At 43.7% G+C, this 20,157-nt stretch overlaps 1 protein-coding gene across 5 annotated transcripts in view; it reads left to right on the forward strand.

The window, feature by feature from the left end:
• Window positions 1-16,507, forward strand: part of DLC1 (DLC1 Rho GTPase activating protein) — a 514,129-nt gene extending 497,622 nt beyond the window's left edge. For all 5 annotated transcript variants that reach the window (XM_061404346.1, XM_061404348.1, XM_061404352.1 and 2 more), the window contains 10 exons: window positions 737-2,145; window positions 3,012-3,188; window positions 5,653-5,812; window positions 5,942-6,140; window positions 7,779-7,992; window positions 9,645-9,759; window positions 10,821-11,039; window positions 11,829-12,046; window positions 12,792-12,965; window positions 13,941-16,507. In XM_061404346.1, coding sequence (XP_061260330.1) covers window positions 737-2,145; window positions 3,012-3,188; window positions 5,653-5,812; window positions 5,942-6,140; window positions 7,779-7,992; window positions 9,645-9,759; window positions 10,821-11,039; window positions 11,829-12,046; window positions 12,792-12,965; window positions 13,941-14,061 — 3,006 coding nt within the window. In that variant the 3' untranslated portion in view covers window positions 14,062-16,507. The remainder of the gene's footprint in view (window positions 1-736; window positions 2,146-3,011; window positions 3,189-5,652; window positions 5,813-5,941; window positions 6,141-7,778; window positions 7,993-9,644; window positions 9,760-10,820; window positions 11,040-11,828; window positions 12,047-12,791; window positions 12,966-13,940) is intronic.
• Window positions 16,508-20,157: the final 3,650 nt, after the last annotated feature.

Below are 20,157 nucleotides of genomic sequence, written 5' to 3' on the forward strand. Positions count from 1 at the left end.
CCACCCACTGTCCCAGGGGGCCCTGCTCACGGGAGACACTCCCATGCATCACACTGAACTTGATGTCCCATCAATAGTCTGTCACGGTGTAACCCTGGGTCCCGTCCATAAGTCGGGCATCACCAGCAGAGATGTTCTGTCGGCCGTGCGCATGTTACATGCCGGCAGAACTGGGTATTTGTGTAACCTTATTGAATGGCCTGGAGCATGCCTGAGTTTGAAACATCATAGGACTCTTGTGGCATTAACTCTGGTTCCCATGTCGGTGGGGGAGGAATGAAAAGGAACAGGGAAGAGGCTGAGAGATGAGAGTGTTCGAGAACCACCATTTTAGTTGCAAAACGGAATATAAACACATACTGTCAACAGACAGCAAAACTGGAGGCAGACCAGAGGGAGTCCTACCCATTGCTGATTCCAGTTCAAAATATTTTACATGCCTGGAATTTTCACAGATCTCAGAGGTTTCCTCTGTGAGCAATTTAAGAGCAGCCTATAGATCCCAGAGTTTCCATAAAATAACTCTTCTTTAGCTTGAAACACTTGCTCAGGCTTTTTCCTGTGAAATGCTTACATTCATCTTGGCTATTTTAAAAAATAATAATAAAGCTGTAAGGGGGGGTATTGACACGAATGGCATTATGGTCAGTCTCCTGGCCCCTGGGCCTTGGGGCATGCCCTGCCCCGTGCTGCCTGCCAGTTTCAGGGGACAAATGGTTCCCTCCTGTCTTTGCAGAGCGAAGATTCCGACGAGGACGAGCCTTGTGCAATAAGTGGCAAATGGACTTTCCAGAGGGACAGCAAGAGGTGGTCCCGGCTTGAAGAGTTCGACGTCTTTTCTCCAAAACAGGACTCCATCCCTGGGTCCCCAGACGCTGTCCACCTGAAGAGTGCCCCGAGCCATGAAAACATGCAGACGGACCTCAGCGATCGCCAGGAGGTGGCTTCTGTCCACAGCACCGGCAGCCTCACCACCCATGCGCCCCAGCGCGGGGAGGCGGCCCCAGCCCGGACTAACTCCGTCCTCAGTGTCTGCTCCTCAGGCACCTTTGTAGGCAACGATGACTCCTTCTGCAGCCTGCCCTCTCCCAAGGAACTGTCCAGCTTCAGCTTCAGCATGAAGGGCCACGAGAAGACCACCAAGTCCAAGACGCACAGCCTGCTGAAGCGCATGGAGAGCTTAAAGCTCAAGGGCTCCCACCACAGCAAGCACAAGGCGCCTTCCAAGCTGGGTCTGATCATCAGTGGGCCCATCCTGCAGGAGGGGGTGGACGAGGAGAAGCTGAAGCAGCTGAACTGCGTGGAGATCTCCGCCCTCAACGGCAACCACATCAACGTCCCCATGGTACGGAAGAGGAGCATATCCAGCTCCACGCAGACCAGCAGCAGCAGCAGCCAGTCTGAGACCAGCAGCAACGTGAGCACGCCCAGTCCCGTCACCAGGACCCGGAGCCTCAGCGCCTGCAACAAGCGGGGAGGCATGTACTTGGAGGGCTTCGATCCCTTCAATCAGTCCACCTTCAACAACGTCATGGAGCAGAACTGTAAAAACCGGGAGAGCTACCCAGAGGACACAGTGTTCTACATCCCGGAAGATCACAAGCCCGGCACCTTCCCGAAAGCCCTTTCCAATGGCAGTTTCTCTCCCTCAGGGAATAACAGCTCTGTGAACTGGAGGACCGGGAGCTTCCACGGCCCCGGCCACATCAGCCTGAGGAGAGAAAACAGCAGCCCCAAGGAACTTAAGAGACGTAACTCCTCGAGCTCTGTGAGCAGCCGCCTGAGTATCTACGACAACGTGCCGGGCTCTATCCTCTATTCCAGCTCAGGTGACCTGGCCGATCTGGAGAACGAGGACATCTTCCCTGAGCTGGACGATATCCTCTACCATGTGAAGGGGATGCAGAGGATAGTCAACCAGTGGTCAGAGAAGTTTTCCGATGAGGGAGACTCCGACTCGGCCTTGGACTCGGTCTCACCATGCCCGTCCTCTCCCAAGCAGATACACCTGGATGTGGACAATGACCGAGCCACCCCCAGTGACCTGGACAGCACAGGCAACTCACTGAATGAGCCTGAGGAGCCCTCTGACATCCCGGAAAGGAGGGATTCTGGGGTCGGGGCCTCCCTGACCAGGTCCAACAGGTGAAGAGTTTTTCTTACCTGGTGGGGGTGAGGGGCGGGTGATCAGAAAGGGGCTGCTTCTGCTTGCTGTGTAGGGAACATGGGATTGAACCATTTATAGCCATGAAATTCCTAAGGAAAGTGCTAGATGGGAAAATCCTATCATCCTAAACAATTAATGAACATTGTTCACTGGGTACCGGAATTTCAGTTTGGGAAGAAGTCAGTTCTGTGAATGGATAGCGGGGTTGATTGATTGTATAACACATTGTTGTCGTCGTTGCTTAGTCACTTCAGTCGTGTCCAATTCTTTGTGACCCCATGGACTGTAGCCCGCAAGGCTCCTCCTTCTGTGGGATTTCCCAGGCAAGAATACTGGAGTGGGTTGCCATTTCCTCCTCCAAGGGATCTTCCCTACCACAGGGACTGAATCCATGTCTCCTGCTTGGCAGGCGGATTCTTTACCACTGAGCCACCAGGGAACTCCAACACCGTGGATGTATTTAATGCTTCATGTACTTGACTGAGTGAAAGTCACTCAGTTGTGTCTGACTCTTTGCAACCCCATGGACTATACAGCCCATGGAATTCTCCAGGCCAGAATACCGGAGTGGGTAGCCTTTCCCTTCTCCAGGGTATCTTCCCAACGCAGGGATCGAACCCAGGTCTCCCACCTTGCAGGCAGATTCTTTACCAGCTGAGCCACAAGGGAACTTAACTGTATACTAAAAGTGGTTAAAGGAGTAAATTTTAAATAAAAACAAACTGGAATGGAAATTGAATCTTCTCAGTTCCTAAGATTAGAGGCCAGTGAGTGACCCACTGCTGACTGTGCCTCAACCCATTAAAAAGCTTTCGTACTAACATTCCTCCCCCTTCTCTCGCAGGCACAGGCTGAGATGGCACAGCTTCCAGAGCTCTCATCGGCCGAGCCTAAACTCCGTGTCACTGCAGATTAACTGCCAGTCAGTGGCCCAGATGAACCTGCTGCAGAAGTACTCCCTCTTGAAGTTAACCGCCCTGCTGGAGAAATACACGCCTTCTAATAAGCATGGCTTTAGCTGGTAAGGATTTAAACTGCCCAGTGAACCATATTTGAAAACATTTTCAGCCAGCGCTGTCCCAGCACTGAGGGTGTAACAGGTGGATCCTGTATCTTTAGTTCATCGTCCTGACGCTGTAAGTGTCTGCATTCTTGAGTCCACGCACAATACGGCTTACGCTGGCATAGCTTTAGAGAATTTCCATCAGGGTTGGTTGAGTTTTCAGCGCTAGGCATGATAAACTGCCAGTCGATAGGGTGAGACTTCTTTACTCTACCACCACATTGTCCGGGCTCTTCCTTCCCAGTGGTAGGAATAGCCCACCACAGGCAAATACGTGTGCAGAATCAGATCATATTTTGGAAGGAAGGGAAGAAAATTTTAGATCATAGGATGTTATGAGAGCAACTTTGAAATGCTTAATGTACAGCGCTTGGCTTTGTAACCCTCTTCATGCACATTTTTTAGAAATCATTTTTGATTGATATAGGTATCTGCAATATCACAAAAATCTACCTGGGCTAAAGAGTTTAGGTTATGTTTTTTCCAACAAAGATTCTTGAGCAGTGAATAATAAAGGAATATACCACTCTAATATATTATAAACAAAAATAATGTACAAAAATAAAATGTATTGAACTGTCTGCACTTTTGAAAGCACGGCCCTTGGTGTGTATACTGTGAGACATAGACTGCTGGGCTGAATAGGTCATGGACAGGAGCCATTATGTGCATATTTTTTTCTACTGAGTGCAAAGCAGATAAATGTCTCTACATTGACATCCCAGCGCATTTTGCAGTATCAGCTGGGTATCCTTCAGTCTTTTCACTAATCTTAAGTGTTCATTATCCACTTGCACAATTTTAGTTCTTGATAAAATGGAGACTCGGTCCATTTCATGAGTAGCACTTGGTAGCAAAACCAGAATCAGCGCAGCAACGTAACTTCTCTCCCCAGCTCCTCCCCTCCTTGGGACTCATAGTGAGGTTAACTTCGGCATCAAAGCATCTCCTGTTCAAAGGCTGTTACTATGTGAGCCCTGCTAAATACAGAAGTTGTTTGTTCTGAATGACAGAAATAAGTATTGACTGGTTTATCCCCCACATGCTTCAGATTCTCGGTGGAGATCGTAATGTGTTCCTTGTACATTCCGCCGCTGGGCTTTTCTCCCCCGACAAAGCGAGTATTATGCATACTTACAGCCACGATCCATATACTTCACTGTATGGAAATACGGATTTGGCCCTGCGCTTCAGTTTTACCTTTCCCTGAGCTATAAACAGTAACACACGGTGGCTGTGGGTTTAGCACTCTAAAGTCAAGGCAGTCTGCCTTCCGCAATGTTCCTCTATGCTTTGAGCCAGAGTTTCCCTGCTGGCTATTTAAAACTGCATATTTCACATTCTCAGTTCTGAGTGGCCCACCACCCCCCCTCACCACCAAACCCTCAAGAATCTGAAAGTCCAGAATATTTCTTGAGTTCTGGTCAGTTTTTTCCAGTGAGTCAAAACCAAACGTTAAAGCCTCATACTGTGGGATCCACGGAATAAGGAGAAATTCTACACAAAGTTCTTTTCCTGTTCAGCTTTGCCCTTTCTTGTCCCATTCAGAGAGGTCATTTGTAGAGCTGGAATTTCTGCTTGACAGCATTAAGTACATGACAGCGGTTTCCTGCTGTTGCACACACTGCTCAGGCTGGACCCGGTGTCAGGACTCCAGGGAGCCTGGGGTGGGCTCACAAAACACTCATTGTTCTCCTCTGTCTTCCTTTAGAAAGCTAAAGATGTTCTGTTCTCTCGGGTCATCAGCAGGAGAATTTATTTGAACTTCAGGTCATTAGCTTGCCTTTCCCCCCAACATTGAGCTCTGGAGTTGGTTCTCATTATGTGGGACCAACATTATGCATTTGCTGGGTTTTTTTCCATCCTGATCTTTTTTTTACCCTAAATACTTTGGGATCTCATCAAGAGCTTAGAAATGATTCTCATCCATTTTCAGGACAAATGGGAACGTGTTTCTCAGCTCTATCCTGCAGTGCCTACTTAGGGTCTTGACTGTAGCTTTCTCCTCTCGTTCCTTCCTGTGCTGCCGTTTTGGAAGGAAGCCCATCTTCTCCCTTAAGAAGACAGACCCCATTCTCAGAGCTAACAGTGGAGGGAGAATCCCCAGCTGAGGAGATGTTATTGGGCCTCATGGCCCCAAAGGTTAGAAAATCTAGAACAGCACTGTCCAGTGGGCTTTTCTGTAGTGGTAGGAATGGTCCATATTTGCACAGACCAGTAGTAGCTACCAGGCACAAATGGCTATCTAGCGCTCAAAGTGTGGCTGATACTACTGAGGGACTGAATTTGTAATTTTGTTTAAATTGAAATCGCCAACTTATTAGCACAGATCTAGAACCCACATGGTTTACCTGCAGAGATGGACAAAATGTGCAGAAGGTGAGTAAATGTATCCCTTCCGACCGCAATATTTTTTCGATAGGGCTGTGCCCAAGTTCATGAAAAGGATCAAGGTTCCAGACTACAAGGACCGGAATGTATTCGGAGTCCCTCTGACAGTCAACGTGCAGCGCACAGGACAGCCCCTCCCCCAGAGCATCCAGCAGGCCATGCGCTACCTCCGCAACCATTGTTTGGATCAGGTGAGAGCTGACGTCTGCAGGTCCCACGTAATCATGGGAGCTCAGGTGCATGCATCATCTTCTAGTTCTGCAGTGAAAATGTTGCTTTCCTCTTGACACTTTACACTTTGTTTTGTTTTTCCAACAAAGGTTGGACTCTTCAGAAAATCGGGTGTCAAATCCCGGATTCAGGCTCTGCGCCAGATGAATGAAAGCACCATAGACTGTGTCAACTATGAGGGACAGTCTGCTTATGACGTGGCAGACATGTTGAAGCAGTATTTTCGAGATCTGCCTGAGCCACTGATGACAAACAAACTCTCAGAAACCTTTCTGCAGATATACCAATGTGAGTATTCTTTGACCTTGACATGGTTGGCGGTGGGGGAAAGTGGGGTCAGCCAAAACCTGTAGCTCCTTTGATGCCATTCTTTTGGACCCACATCGTGACCTCTTAGAGACAGGTCATCAGTTTTTGTTTTGTTTCTTTTTTGCTTTCTTGTTTGCAAAACAGATTTGTGTACATCTGTTGAGCAGTGCAGGAAAAACTCCTTTGTCATCATTCTCCAATTACTAAGCAATTGTACATTTTTACATTCAAATCCAGGAACTCATTTTTTTTTTCATTCAAGAACAGTGTTAATCTAACATACTTAAAAGAGCAGATTCCAAGATCTCTCTCTCTCTCTGCCTTGTCTATAGGTATTTCCGTTGCTTCACTTCTCTCTAGCAAAGCCTGTTGTGTTTAAAATTTCACAGGTGTCCATGTGTTTTATCTTGCTGTAAAATGAATAAATAATCTTTCTGTTATGCATCTCAGCTTCTGCCAGAAATAGTTGGGAAAACAATCCCCATGCCCATCTCACTTTTAAGTAAAGCTTAAAGCAAACAGTTGTCTAAATTAATGATCAAGATCAGGATTATAGCTTTTACAGCCTTGTGTTTTTCTTGGCTCGGTGTGGTATTACAGCAATGTAATTTAAAAGCAGCTTCTCTCAGAGCTAGAATTGTCTTTAGAATTGGCGCATGGGACTTGATTTTATGAGACATGGAGCTGGTCTGGATTATTTCATTATTTGTTTCATCCTTTCAGATTTTATGAAAACACAGGTCACATTTCCCCCACCAAGGTATTTGTTATGTATTGTAACCATGGAGCTGTTTAATCGGTTTGTCCTATGGAGCTGCGTTTGAGTGACTTTAATTTTCCACCACATGCCTTTCAAAAGAAAAATTTTGCCTAGTATAGGAGACCTGAAAGTTGTGTTTAGCATTTTCTACCTGTTTTATTAGTTTCTACATATATATACATTATATTACATTGTTAAATTATTTATATTTTTATGGGTTTATTTCTCAAGCATGTATTTTTACTACCAGCCTCTCAGTAGGCTTTCCAAAGCTTAAATTACTACATAAAAAACATCTGTTGTTTAAATTGAAGATTTTCGCAGCTTCCCTTCCTCATTTAAAGAAGGAGCAAATCGGTTAAAATTAGGAAAGTCCTCGGAGATGCTGAACACTTTGTAGTCAAAGTGAAGAAATCTCAGTTTTTGTACTTTTGTATGTGTCTGTAATAAATTTCTTGAAACTGAACAAAAGTATAAGCCTATAATGTTCAGTAATTGAGAATGGTAAACTAGGAGTTTTGGAAAAAAGTACTTAGAAAAGAAAGAAACCAAATTTCTGTAAACTAAAAGAAAACAGCAGACATCATCTGGAGTTGAACTCTGGGTGGATTTAGGAGTATATTGGCATGGTGGGTGTTTAAAATTCTCAGTTCCTCCACAGGCAGGAAATGCTTGAGGGTAGTGACGTTGGTGGCAATCCCTAATCTCTTCCATATTAACCTCAAGTACACTTTCTGCAAGTGCTTGTTCAGTGCTGGGCTGAGGTCTTTGGTGCCGATATTTGCTTTCGGGACGTTTCCTTGCGAAAGTACATGGAAAATCACTGGGTTGACGGGGGAAGTGCTGGTGTCGTGCAGATGTGCCCAAGGACCAGCGTCTCCAGGCGATCAAGGCGGCCATCATGCTCCTGCCCGACGAGAACCGGGAGGTCCTACAGACGCTCCTTTACTTCCTGAGCGATGTCACCGCAGCCGTCAAGGAGAACCAGATGACCCCCACCAACCTGGCCGTGTGCTTGGCGCCTTCTCTCTTCCACCTCAACACTCTGAAGAGAGAGAACTCCTCCCCCAGGTACGGGGCCAGTGAGCTGCGGGCGCGGTGACGATGCACACGCCCCGTTGTTCGGGCAGCGGCAGCCTCCCTGTCCTAACAGGGCTGTCCGCCTGTTTTTTTGTTGTTTTAATACCTGAATCCAGCAAAACTGAGTTTGACCTCCTTCTTTCGCAGCTCACGTTCCTCCCCTGTGCTTCTCCCATCCTTCCTACTCAGCCCTGGGGGTGTGGCCTCCTAGACAATGTAGTTTTAACCCGCTTTTGAGAAACATTTGCATTCCTGCTTTGCCGCGGCAAGGGTTTCCCCTGACCCTTTGTCAGTGCCCTTGGTAACATGGTCATCGTACTTTGTACCCACAAAGAATCATGAGGGTTTACTGACCTCAAAAACAGTCCTGGCTTCTGCATAAATAAAACCAGTCTGGCTTGGCTTCTTCAGTAGAACCGAGCTGCTGGCCTGTGCCAGAGGTTGAAAGGAGCTGGATGTGAAATAAGGAAGGATGGTGTTCAGCCTCGAAGTTAAGAACCCTGCTGAGCCAATGTTGCAGAGTTTCTCCTTAGATGTAGAGAAGGTGAAGTGACTGTGGAAGTCGAGGAATCTGGAAAATAACTAAGGCTGATGTTTGCTCAGCACCGTATTCTGTCCCCAGCAAGGGGCTACACCCTGGGTTTCATTATCAACTTTAATCCTCCTAACAATTGAAGGAGGTGACGCTGCTGTTAGTATCTATTTTATACATGAGGTGGGACTGCGAGGCAGGTCCATTAAGGAACTAACTTGCTTCTGTCTGATGGATGGGGAAAACACAAAAAATGGCAGAGGAACTTCTTACTTACACGAATATTTTATATGAAGTAGGAAAGGCGTCATTAACTCCTTTCTACCAAATTCATCCTGCTGATCCTTTTCGTCAACTCTAAAGGAACTTGACAGATAGTTCTCAGCTGTTGGGGTGGGGCCTAGTTGTGTTAGGTGAAGTTAGCTTTGCTTCCAAAAGACATACAATGCTTAATTAACTAGTTCTAACCATTGACTAGAGCATTCCTGCTTTAATGGGATAGAGAACTAAAGGGGAGCAGTAGAAAGAGATCAGATAAGATTAAGACAAAACCTCTAGGAAACAATAGACTTTTCTCTCACCAACAGGAGGGGCTCCTGTTTAATTTTAAACTGGAAAGAATGGTCCTATTTACCCCAATGATGAGTGCTTCCCACCCACCCACCAGTCAAAGCTGCCTTTCCTTCTTCCTACCCCACATTTATAGACCTTAAAAGCTTCTCTGTTTCAATAGCAACCTGTTTAACATGGTGGTTTTATTTTTATGGGCTGCGTGGTATGGGGGAATCTTAGTTACCTCGACCAGGAGTCGAACCCATGCCCCCTGCTTTGGGAGCTTAGATATGTAATCACTGGACCACAAGGGAAGTCCCTAACATGATGGTTTTAAATAGCCTGGATTTCATCACAGACTGTCTCTTTCATGTTTTTTGTGTGTTGTTGATACAACTGAGAAATTTTAGTGACCAAAGTAAAACTCTCTTCAACTACTTAATGTCAAATAAGCTCCAGTGAAATAGCCTTTTTCTCTCCTTTAGGTTTCCTAGAATAACACATTGATTAAAAATATATAAACATTTGAATCTTGCCTCTCCCTCATTTCTCTCTCTAGGGTAATGCAAAGAAAACAGAGTTTGGGCAAACCAGATCAAAAAGATCTGAATGAGAATCTCGCTGCCACTCAAGGGCTAGCCCATATGATTGCTGAGTGCAAGAAGCTTTTCCAGGTAGGGAGATGGAAAGTTTTGTTATTTGTTGATGCTGCTGCTGCTAAGTCGCTTCAGACGTGTCCGACTCTGTGTAACCCCATAGATGGCAGCCCACCAGGCTCCCCTGTCCCTGGGATTCTCCAGGCAAGAACACTGGAGTAGGTTGCCATTTCCTTCTCCAGTGCATGAAAGTGAAAAGTGAAAGTGAAGTTGCTCAGTCGTGTCCGACTCTTAGCGACCCCATGGACTGCAGCCTACCAGGCTCCTCTGTCTGTGGGATTTTCCAGGCAAGAGTACTGGAGTGGGGTGCCATTGCCTCCTCTGAGAACTACCTTATAATCCAGCAATTCCACTCCTAGGTGTATATCCAAAGAAAAAACAAAACAAAACACTAAACCTAAGTGTCCATGAGATGGAAGGATAAAGAACTAAAGAATATGTGGGGTGTGTCTGTGTGTGTGTCTATAAAATGAAATACCACTCCGCCATTTAAAAAAAAGAATGAAATTTCAAGTTTTGCCATTTGCAACACCGTGGATGGACCTGGAGGGCGTTATGCTTAGTGTAATAAGCCGCACAGGGAAAAACAAGTACTGCATGCACCTGTATGTCCTTATATGTAGAACCTAAAAAATAAAACAATGAATACAGTGAAACAGAAACAGACTCATGGGTATAGAGAACAAAATAGTGGTTTGAGGGGTTAAACCACAAGATACATTGTACAGCACAGGGAATATAGCCAATATTTTATCATAAGTTTAAATGGAGTATATAAAACAATTAGCTATACTTCAGTTTCAAAAACAAAATTCTGTGTCCTCGTCAGTGTACGCCTTGTTTGGTTACTTTGTCTTCTACTCTAACTTCTTCCTAAAGAGGAGGACCTCGCACAAGAATAAGCTTAGGTACCTTTATGAAGGTGCTCTGCTTGTGTCCTCGTGATACCTCATGGAGTCAGCAGGGACACCCTTCACCTGGTGGAAGCCTGGGGATTAGACTGCTTTCGCAGCCTGGAGGATCCTGCACCTCCACCGACGGGCAGCAGACATCCTTTTTGTCTCTCGTGTCCCTCCCAGGTTCCTGAGGAAATGAGCCGATGTCGAAATTCCTACACCGAACAGGAGCTAAAGCCCCTTACCCTCGAAGCGTTAGGACGCCTTTGTAATGATGACTCAGCCGACTACCAACACTTCCTCCAAGACTGTGTGGACAGCCTGTTTAAAGAGGTCAAGGAGAAGTTCAAAGGCTGGGTCAGTTACTCCACATCTGAGCAGGCCGAGCTCTCTTATAAGAAGGTAAGTCATATCCTCATTTTCGGCCATTTGAGTCTGGTGGTTGGGACTTGGATTCATTAGAGACCAGACCTTTTTGCCAACACAGGGGCGGCCTGTCACCCATCGCTTTCCCTCTAGAGCTGGGCAGATAGGTGATTCATATCCCCGCGGTAAGAGTGGAAACCAGTTCAATGAGGGGTGGTGCTCATTGAACTCATGTCAGAGGAAACTCCCTAGTGAAATCCTTTGGCTCCACAGAATCATGCAAGAGTTTCCTGGAATGTTTTACTAATGGTCTTGGGCCTCCGGGCGTTTTATGAGGAGCTGGCTGTTTCCATCCTTTGATTAGAACCTCCTCAGGCTCTCCTCTGTTCTCAGTCACTCTTCTCACCTTCTAATAAGCAGGGAGTGCTGGGGGCAGGGATGGTTGGTTTAACTTGAAAGCCCCTTGAGGGCAGAGGTATCCTGTGTGGCTTTCCATGCACGTGGAGGTATTTGTTGACTTGTCTCCACCACCTTGAGAAGAAAGAAACCTTGAGCACAGTCCAGATGGCCATGCAGGCTTGGACGTGCAAACGGATCTTACTTTCATTGCACTGACCCTAATATGGGTCCCAGGAAAACAGATAAAATCAGAGGTGACGCCAGCAGTCCTATCTGCTTTCTGTTCTGATCTTGAATATGCTTGAGGTCAGCAGCCTGTTAAAGTCAGAAATAAGCATTAGGTCCATGTACCCGGCTAGCAGTTTGTCTTAAGAGTCTAGATGCGTAGGGACTGTCTCGGCACTGAAAAGTCTATCTTCTTCTTAGGTGAGTGAAGGACCACCTCTGAGGCTTTGGCGGGCAACCATCGAAGTCCCTGCAACACCCGAGGAAATCTTAAAGCGCCTCCTGAAAGAGCAGCACCTCTGGGATGTAGACTTGTTGGATTCAAAAGTGATTGAAATCCTGGACAGCCAGACTGAAATTTACCAGTATGTCCAAAACAGTATGGCACCCCATCCTGCTCGGGACTATGTCGTTTTGAGGTGAGAGCTTCCTGATTGATTATTATGGCAAGAATGAGCTTATATGTCACTGAACGTTACATTAAAATTACTTAAAATAGAACATACGCTTCCATAAAAGCATTGACCCCTTCCAGATAAGAAAGATAACATCTGCATTTATTCCAGCAGTGTGTCCATCCCTGAAAATGGTTTGAAGTCTCAGAACTGAGCTCAGAGAGAGAGGCACAGTCCATCAAATGTGCTCAGTGGTAGCTATTTTTTCCCCTTTAGGATAGATTTTCTCAGAAATAGCTAGTGAATGCATCAGCCAGGAAATAACATTTGAGTCCCAAGTGAGCTGTGGTTGAAGCTGATTTATATGTAGTTCCTACATTCTCTGAAGACATTATTGAGGGAAGAATTTCAACAATCTTTGAGGAAATGTCACATCATTAGTCCAGAACTTCTCCAACAGAGTAACATTCATTTGGACGTCCACGTTCTAGTACATTTGTGAAACATAAAAAGGGTTTTCAAATTTGCTTCAGTTTGGTTCTCTTTCAAAGAACTGACTGTGTGAGCCTGTATACACACTGCAGAAGGGGCTCTGTACAGAGTGAGCCATTCGTGAGTTCTTGCACAAGGATGCTTTCTGCCCAGGCTGGGTCACCAGGGGGCCCCTATCCTGCCTTTCAGCTCCCTCCTGTAAGAGTGAGGCCCCGTTTTAAACTTGGCTTTCAGGAACCTCCTCCCATTTACTCCCCGTCTCATTTTGTCTCTGCAGAACATGGAGGACTAATTTACCCAAGGGAGCCTGTGCCCTTTTACTCACCTCGGTGGATCATGACCGGGCCCCTGTGGTGGGAGTGAGGGTCAATGTGCTCCTGGCCAGGTATCTGATCGAACCCTGTGGGTCAGGGAAATCCAAACTCACCTACATGTGCAGAGCAGACTTAAGGTACGTTCTGATGCTGATTTTTTTTGTTTTTTTTGACATCGTGAGTGAGGGGCATAAAGTAGATTCAGACTCTTTGTCTGATGCAAAAAAGAAAATGGCTTAAATGAATACATCCTTGCATTTTGGATGCTCCATGAAGAGCAGTGTTTATAAAGTAACTCCTTCACATTTCTGGGTCTTCTGGATACCACTTACTAATTTCCACCCTTTAGAGAATTTGGTATTAAAGCAATGCAGATATGGTGGTTCTACCATGAGCTTAAAGCCACAGGAAATGAGAGTTTGAATCAGCAAGCCGATGTGTGTTATTTTATATTCAAAGATATTTGAATAATACGACATGCCCTTTTAGTAATTAATTAGGCCTATGCTCTGTGTCTTAGATCACTGTGAGTTCTTATCAAAAAAAACAAGAAAAAAAAAAAAATCAACCTCTGAAAACTTTCCAAAGTGGCTCTCCTGCTAAATCAATTCTTGTTTGAAGTCTTTACATTGCCCTACTTTTGTTTTTGTTCTATATGCCGGAGGTTTCCTGAACAGTTATACCCAGTCTGTGTGGGTTAGTTGTTCGGTCACGTCTGACTCTTTGTGACCCCATGGACTTAACCCTCCCTCTGTCCGTGAGATTCTCCAGGCAAAAATACTGGAGTGGGTTGCCATTTCCTCCTGCTGGGGATCTTCCCAACCCCGGGATCGAACCCAGGTCTCCTGTATTGCAGTCAGATTCTTTACTGTCTGAACCACCAGGGAAGCCCAGTCTCATCCCATATTTGCACTCAGTAGGCTGTTCCTTGAGAAACTTCTGGTTCCATAAGTGTGATGAAGGTGCCAGGAGATTACTTTGGAATAGTAAGAAAGATCTTTACTTGCACATTTGCACATCAAGAAATAGAAGTGTATTCAGAAATCCCTTCAGCTGATTCAGGGTTTTCCAACTTGAATAATTTGTTTGCGTTTCCTTTCTGTCTGCCGTAGGGGCCACATGCCAGAGTGGTACACGAAATCTTTTGGACATTTGTGTGCAGCTGAAGTGGTAAAGATCCGAGACTCCTTCAGTCATCAGAACACTGAAACCAAAGACACCAAATCTAGGTGATTCCTGAAGCGTGTCCACTGTCTGGGCGTTTGTTTCTAGAACACTTGCCAGTTCTTGGAAGATTGGGTTCAGTGTCTGATCCTGAAACGAAACTACAAATTGGAGAGTGGGAACTGACTATAGCGATTTGATACCTTTTTAAAGCTGCTTCTTGTTTGTGTAAGGTCTGTATTATGGACCTTGACTGGAATATATGACTGTGCAAAAAAAAAAAAAAAATGTATTCTTATTTGAATTGCTTCTGAGAAGCAAAACTCTATAACTGCATTCGGGAAGATAATGAAGAGACTTCATTTTCTTGCAATGTCAGCGTCTGTGTTACATGTACCTATGTCATTTTCTTTGCAGTGTGTGGAGGGATGGGTGTATCCACTGGAATAGTTGGTCCTCTTTGACATGTTTTCTCACTGAGAAGAGCAAAGAAAGGTTTGCACAGAGGAGCGTGTGTATGTGTGTTTGTTGCTGGTTGAATGGCAGAGATGTGTAAGTTGGGCCGCAGTGTCTGGCACACTGAGACACCTCCAAGAAGGATTTTGATGCACCAGGTCCAGTTTAACCGGGAATATCTGACCACCCATGGAATCGTCCAGAAAGGGAACCCGTTTATTTTGGGGTGTTGGACAACCCACCCATGTCTTTTTTTTCTTTTCTTTTCTGAGTTAGTAGACATATTCCTTTTCCACCAACCTCTTCTTTACCTTAAAAGTGGTTGTAATTTACTCAGATAGCCCCTTTCGAACACAGTTTGTCTCTAAATCTGATTGCAAGGAGCAAAGTTGTTGTTATCCAGTAGAGGTGAATTCAGGGATGGAAATTCTTCCTTGCTAGCACCAAAGCAGTTTTGTTTTGGTTTGGTTTGGTTTTTAAGTTGAGATGTGAAAACTGACCACTCTATCTACTTCTGAATCAAGTATCAATACTTTCTATGTATCTGCAAAGTCTTTGCATGTCTGTGTTAGGAGAAACTCTTAAAGGCACTATGTATGGGAACATAGGAAACTTATGTCCCAGGGAACTCCGTGCAAATGTAACCCAACCAAAAAGTTGCTTGTTGTTGTTATGGTTATTAGCAGCACTTTTTTAAAGCTGCATATGTTTATTAATTGGATTTGTCCTTATCAGCAAAGAGGTTTGTTTTGTTTTTCCTATATTTCTTTTTCTTCTCTTTTCTGAAGCCCTTGGGATAGATTTTAGTAGTAATGGAAAGTTCTAATCACAGTAAAAACAAATAAAAATACACTTGTGCAGGGTTTTGGAAGGGTGGTCTTTATACAGGTTTTACTGTAATAGTAAAGGTTGGCTCAAAAGACAGTATTAGTGAAATTTATTTTATATGGATCAAAAGTGAATAATGTATGAATGAGAGTTGTAAGAAGGATTTTAATTTTGTTATAATTTAGTTACCATTGTCAGTGTTATTTCAAAGGTTCTTTGAAGAATTAAGGGGCGGGGGACAGATGAGAGTTTAATTTGAGTATTTTGGATATTAGTGTTCCTCATGAAGATATACTTGTATATGCAATTTTAATGGCCTTCAGATTTGTAAGATTGTATGTTGTATATACCATTCTATTAAGAAATATGTACACCTACCTGTCCACTGTGCTTCCCAACATAGATAAAGCATGATAAAAATTATTATTTAAAATATACTTGTATTTATACCTCAGATATTCTTTTGGATTTTGTACCTCAAGTCTTTTTGGTTTGTTTTTTGTTTTTTGCTAATGTAAATACACTTTACATGAATACAGTCTAAGTGAAAAAAAGTAAATAAAAGAAGAGGTTTATAACTTGCTCTATATCTGTACAGAATATAATCAATAAGTGCACTATTAAATGTTTAAAGTAAGGGAAATGTCTGGCCTGCTTTCCATTGTATTGCATCTCTCTACCACCCTTCAAACCACAGATGGCAAGGCTTACCATCCTAGCATCAATTGAAATGAAAATACAGATTTGCTGCAGGAAAAAATCAGACTGCAAATCATTCCAAGGCCAAACTGCAACTGAGCCACTCACTCACAAACAGGAAACCCTGGTGAAGGTTCAGGAAGCACAGAGATGCTCTCCAAACAAAGGTCACGAGGAAACGATGCTGAGAAAGTTACAAGAATAAGCAACAGCAACCGAAAGATGCCCCTAAGCAAAGCCAAGGTCATGGATTCATTCCATAAAAGGTCTCTTTCCCACTGTTTGCTTTCCTGTTCAAAGGATTCCTTACATATTTGACCGGAGGAGAATGTGAAGGATATGAACATTTTCAAGAAGTCTGCTTTAAGCCACCTACCGTGACATTGCCCCAACTTACTAATTGTGACTAATTGCCTAGACTGTAAGCTCTCTGAGAGCAGGGCTCTTCTACATGTCTTTATAATCCCCGACAGCAGCTTTCAGTGTTTTGTACTTGTAGGCACCTAATAAATTTATTATTTGCCAAGTGGAATTGATTGAATTTGTGTCTGTTGTTTGAAAATGGATCGAATCTACGATGCTCTCTGTCACTGTGGCTCTTCCGTGCCCATTTTGAGATGGCAGGGACTGGAACTTGTTACATCTAGTGAAATCTCAAAGTTCAAACTGAAGAAGACATAGATGCTCTGCAGAGATGCTCTGGATTCTAAATTAGAGAGTTCTTTGTGCTCGAAATTCAGCCAGTCTCATTTCTCCAATACAATGTGATACAGATCTTAAAATTTGCTCTTCACAAGTACTATGGACCTAGTAAAGGGGAAAAACCAACCTTAATAGAATTTGTTTTGTTAATTTTTTTAAAAAGACACACAGCCCAAAGCCTTTTTTATTTGGCCCTGCCTCCAGTCCTGGTTTCCTCAGGGCCATATAAAATGAAAAATCAAAATGTCTCAGGCCTGAAATAGTAAAAGTTCAGTTGTTTGAATGCCTCTGGAGTCATGACTTACACATAGGCTAAGTGTGGTTACCACGGTGGGAGACATGCTCTCACGGGCACCAAGGTAGATTCAGATTGCTCCTGTCACCACCATTGTCCTTGGCACCTCATTTAGTCAGTTATTCCAACACCTGTTTATTTCACCCATATGGAGCTCAGACCTGAAGATACTGCAGTCCTGAAAATCTGCTCTCATGGACACTAATATGGAAATAATAACACCCCATAGCATCCTGCCCACCAGTTTACAGATAGAGTAACTTGGGAGATTCTAACAAAATTAAATGGATTCTTAATTTTACGAATTAAAATTCTTGAAATTTGCCTGCAGGGCTAAGGGAAACAGCTGAGATTTTGGAAAAGTAAAAAAGTGGGGAAAGCCAGGAAAGATAATCCAAACTGCTGCTTTTCCAACACCACTGGTGAGAGGGGTATGTGTGAGTGTGTATGCATGCAAAAGAAGATAAAGGCAAAAGAGCTGTGTGAGATTTTCTTTTACTTTTTTTAATTATGAAAGACTAACACATTTGCCAGGAGACTTGGAAAATACAGAACAAGGTTATAAATACTTCCACTATATATTATTTTGTGTATAATATATATAATATATATACAAAAATATATACAATTATTTTAAGTAGTAAATTAAGACTTTTAGAGTTTCAATATCAAACTCCCCAAAATTAATAGAATGAATATACAGAGAAGTAGAAGGATATAGTAGACCTGAAAAGCACGGTGAACCAATTCAACATAAGATTTATACAATTTTCACACGAGTAGGTACAAATTCTGTTCAAGTTCTCATAGACAAACCCATAGACCAACATTCATGGTTTCTTTTTGCCACTTCTGTCAACTTTTCACATACTCAATCCTTACATGCACCCCTTGAAGCGTAGGTATTATCCTTCTAAGCCACAGGTTAAAGTGTTCAGAGCCTGAAAGAAGTTTAAATTCCAGCTCACTTGATCCCTACCCCAGCCCATCTCCCATCTGCTGATCTTTCTTTAATCCAGTGACAAATTTCTCATAGCAAGATCCAGTTCACTCAGGTCATCTCAGCATTGGAATCAGAAGGAACACAGAGAAAAGGGAAGTCCATAGCAAAATCACATTAAGTCAAAGTTCCCAAGAAGTTATTCTGTCACCCGATTACTGAGAGGCTTAAGGAAAAATTAAGTAGGCTAAAGTTAAATATAAGGCAAAAGTTTTGCTTCAGATTAATGGTTTAGAGAATTTGTAGTTCTGTTTGCAAACTGAATATGTGATTTGTGGTGTACCAAGACTCCAGTGATGCCTCCTGTGAGACAGAAGACCCGCTCCTCCCCATCTGTACCTGCAGAAAGATCTTGACATGTCATCTGATTGCAACCCACCTGACCTGGGTGGGTCTTGCAGTGCTTCATGGATACAAGGGAAATAGCTATTTACAGGCCCCTTAGACTGCGGCCCAGGCTCAGAAACCCCGTCCTGTGATCTTCTGCAGTTCATCACAGTGCCCTTTTCACCAGCCAAGAATACCATGAAGTGCCACTGACATATTCGTGAAGGTGCTTTGAAAAACAAGAGCACATTGAAAGGTAAAGGATCCTTCGTGAAACCAAAGTGGGATTTAGCCCACATGTTTTCCCTCACCTGCCTGTTGAAGCATACATATATGATTCTAAAGCAGAAAGCCTAAACAATGAGATCATGGCATGCATGTCATCTTGGTATTCCATCAGGATGAAATTTGCCTAAGGAATTTAAATTCCAGTTGCCTAAGGAATGCAAATTACAAAAACCCTCAAAGAGCCTGTGGCAGGGAAAACTCAGGTAGGTCTGTGCAGTTGCAGTGAAATTGGACCCATTCTCCAGGGAATGATCAGATCTTTGCAGGCTGGGGGTTTGCTAAATCATGTCGGCGGCTGTAGCCAAAGTAATTACCCTCACTGTGTATACACAGTTCCCATTAGAGCAGCCGGTTTGCCTGTCTGGACCCAAGGCTGTGTTGACACCTACAGTATAAACACCTCTTTGGAGAGATTTTTCATCTCATTAGACTTAAAAAAAAAAAGTGAATTGAGGGCTAGAAATGTTATTCCTCATAGGGGATTTTCGTTTCTTTCTTTCTTTCTCTTTTTCTGTCAAGATACAGAGCACCATGGAGAGCAAAAACCTTACTCTTTCTATTATGACTTGACATCAGCCATTATTGGCTGATGCTGTTCCCACAAAAACAGTGACTTGTTCCCATAAAAACTGTCTGATTCCTGAGGAAATTGTTTCAAAAAGCTTCGTAGGTTACAGGTACTTGACAAATACAAGTGAGTTTGGCTTAAGTCTGAGAGGACTTGCTGCTGAGCTACCCTTTAATAAGCATATCAATGTGCAAGGTACTGAAATACATGCTTTCCTGATTAATATTACATTTAAATCTCACAGCAGTCCTTTGAAGGAGACCTTACTAGCCTCATTTTATAAATGAAAAAGCTTAAAGACAGTGGGACGCTTAAAGAAATAAAGCAGCTATATAATATATGCAAAGGGACTCAAGAAATTCTAGAACAGCACAATACAACACAGCATTCTGCCACTGGTACACGTGACTGTTGCTGAAATGTGGCTACTGTGACTGAGGATCTGATCTGAATGTTTCATTTTACTTAATTTTTATTAAATTTAAATAGTTCCAGGTAGCTAGTGGCTACTGAACTGGACAGTGTAGTTTTTATTCCAAAGATCTGAGAATAATTCCAAGCAATCCAATTCTCTCTCTACCACCTACAATAATCCTCTTAAGAACAAGAGAAGGAAGGAGAAAAAAAAAAAAAGGAAGGCAGGGAAAAGAAATCTAATCAATTGTAGAAACCCACATTTCAGATCAGATAGTATCCACTAACCATTCTACCAGTCACGAGGCTAAAACTGTGTGTTCCTTGTCCTGTGGCCAGCTCCGGCATTTTCAAGCTTGAGTTGGATGACCTCTTTTCTTTGCTGGTGGAGTATTTTTACATAACCAAACCAAAGATAAGCTGGAGCCGGCCTGAAAGAATGCTTTGTCATTCAGAACATTCTCCCAGGCTTGTTGCAGGCCCAGGCATCCTGGCAGATGCTGCTGTCCAGGAACCACAGTGGGCCCTTCGCGGTCAACATCTGTCCCTTCAATTCCCTTGTCGCTGGTGTCTAGGCCTTCCTGCATG

Source organism: Bos javanicus, chromosome 27 (genome assembly GCF_032452875.1).
Source record: "Bos javanicus breed banteng chromosome 27, ARS-OSU_banteng_1.0, whole genome shotgun sequence".
Lineage (NCBI taxonomy): Eukaryota > Metazoa > Chordata > Mammalia > Artiodactyla > Bovidae > Bos > Bos javanicus.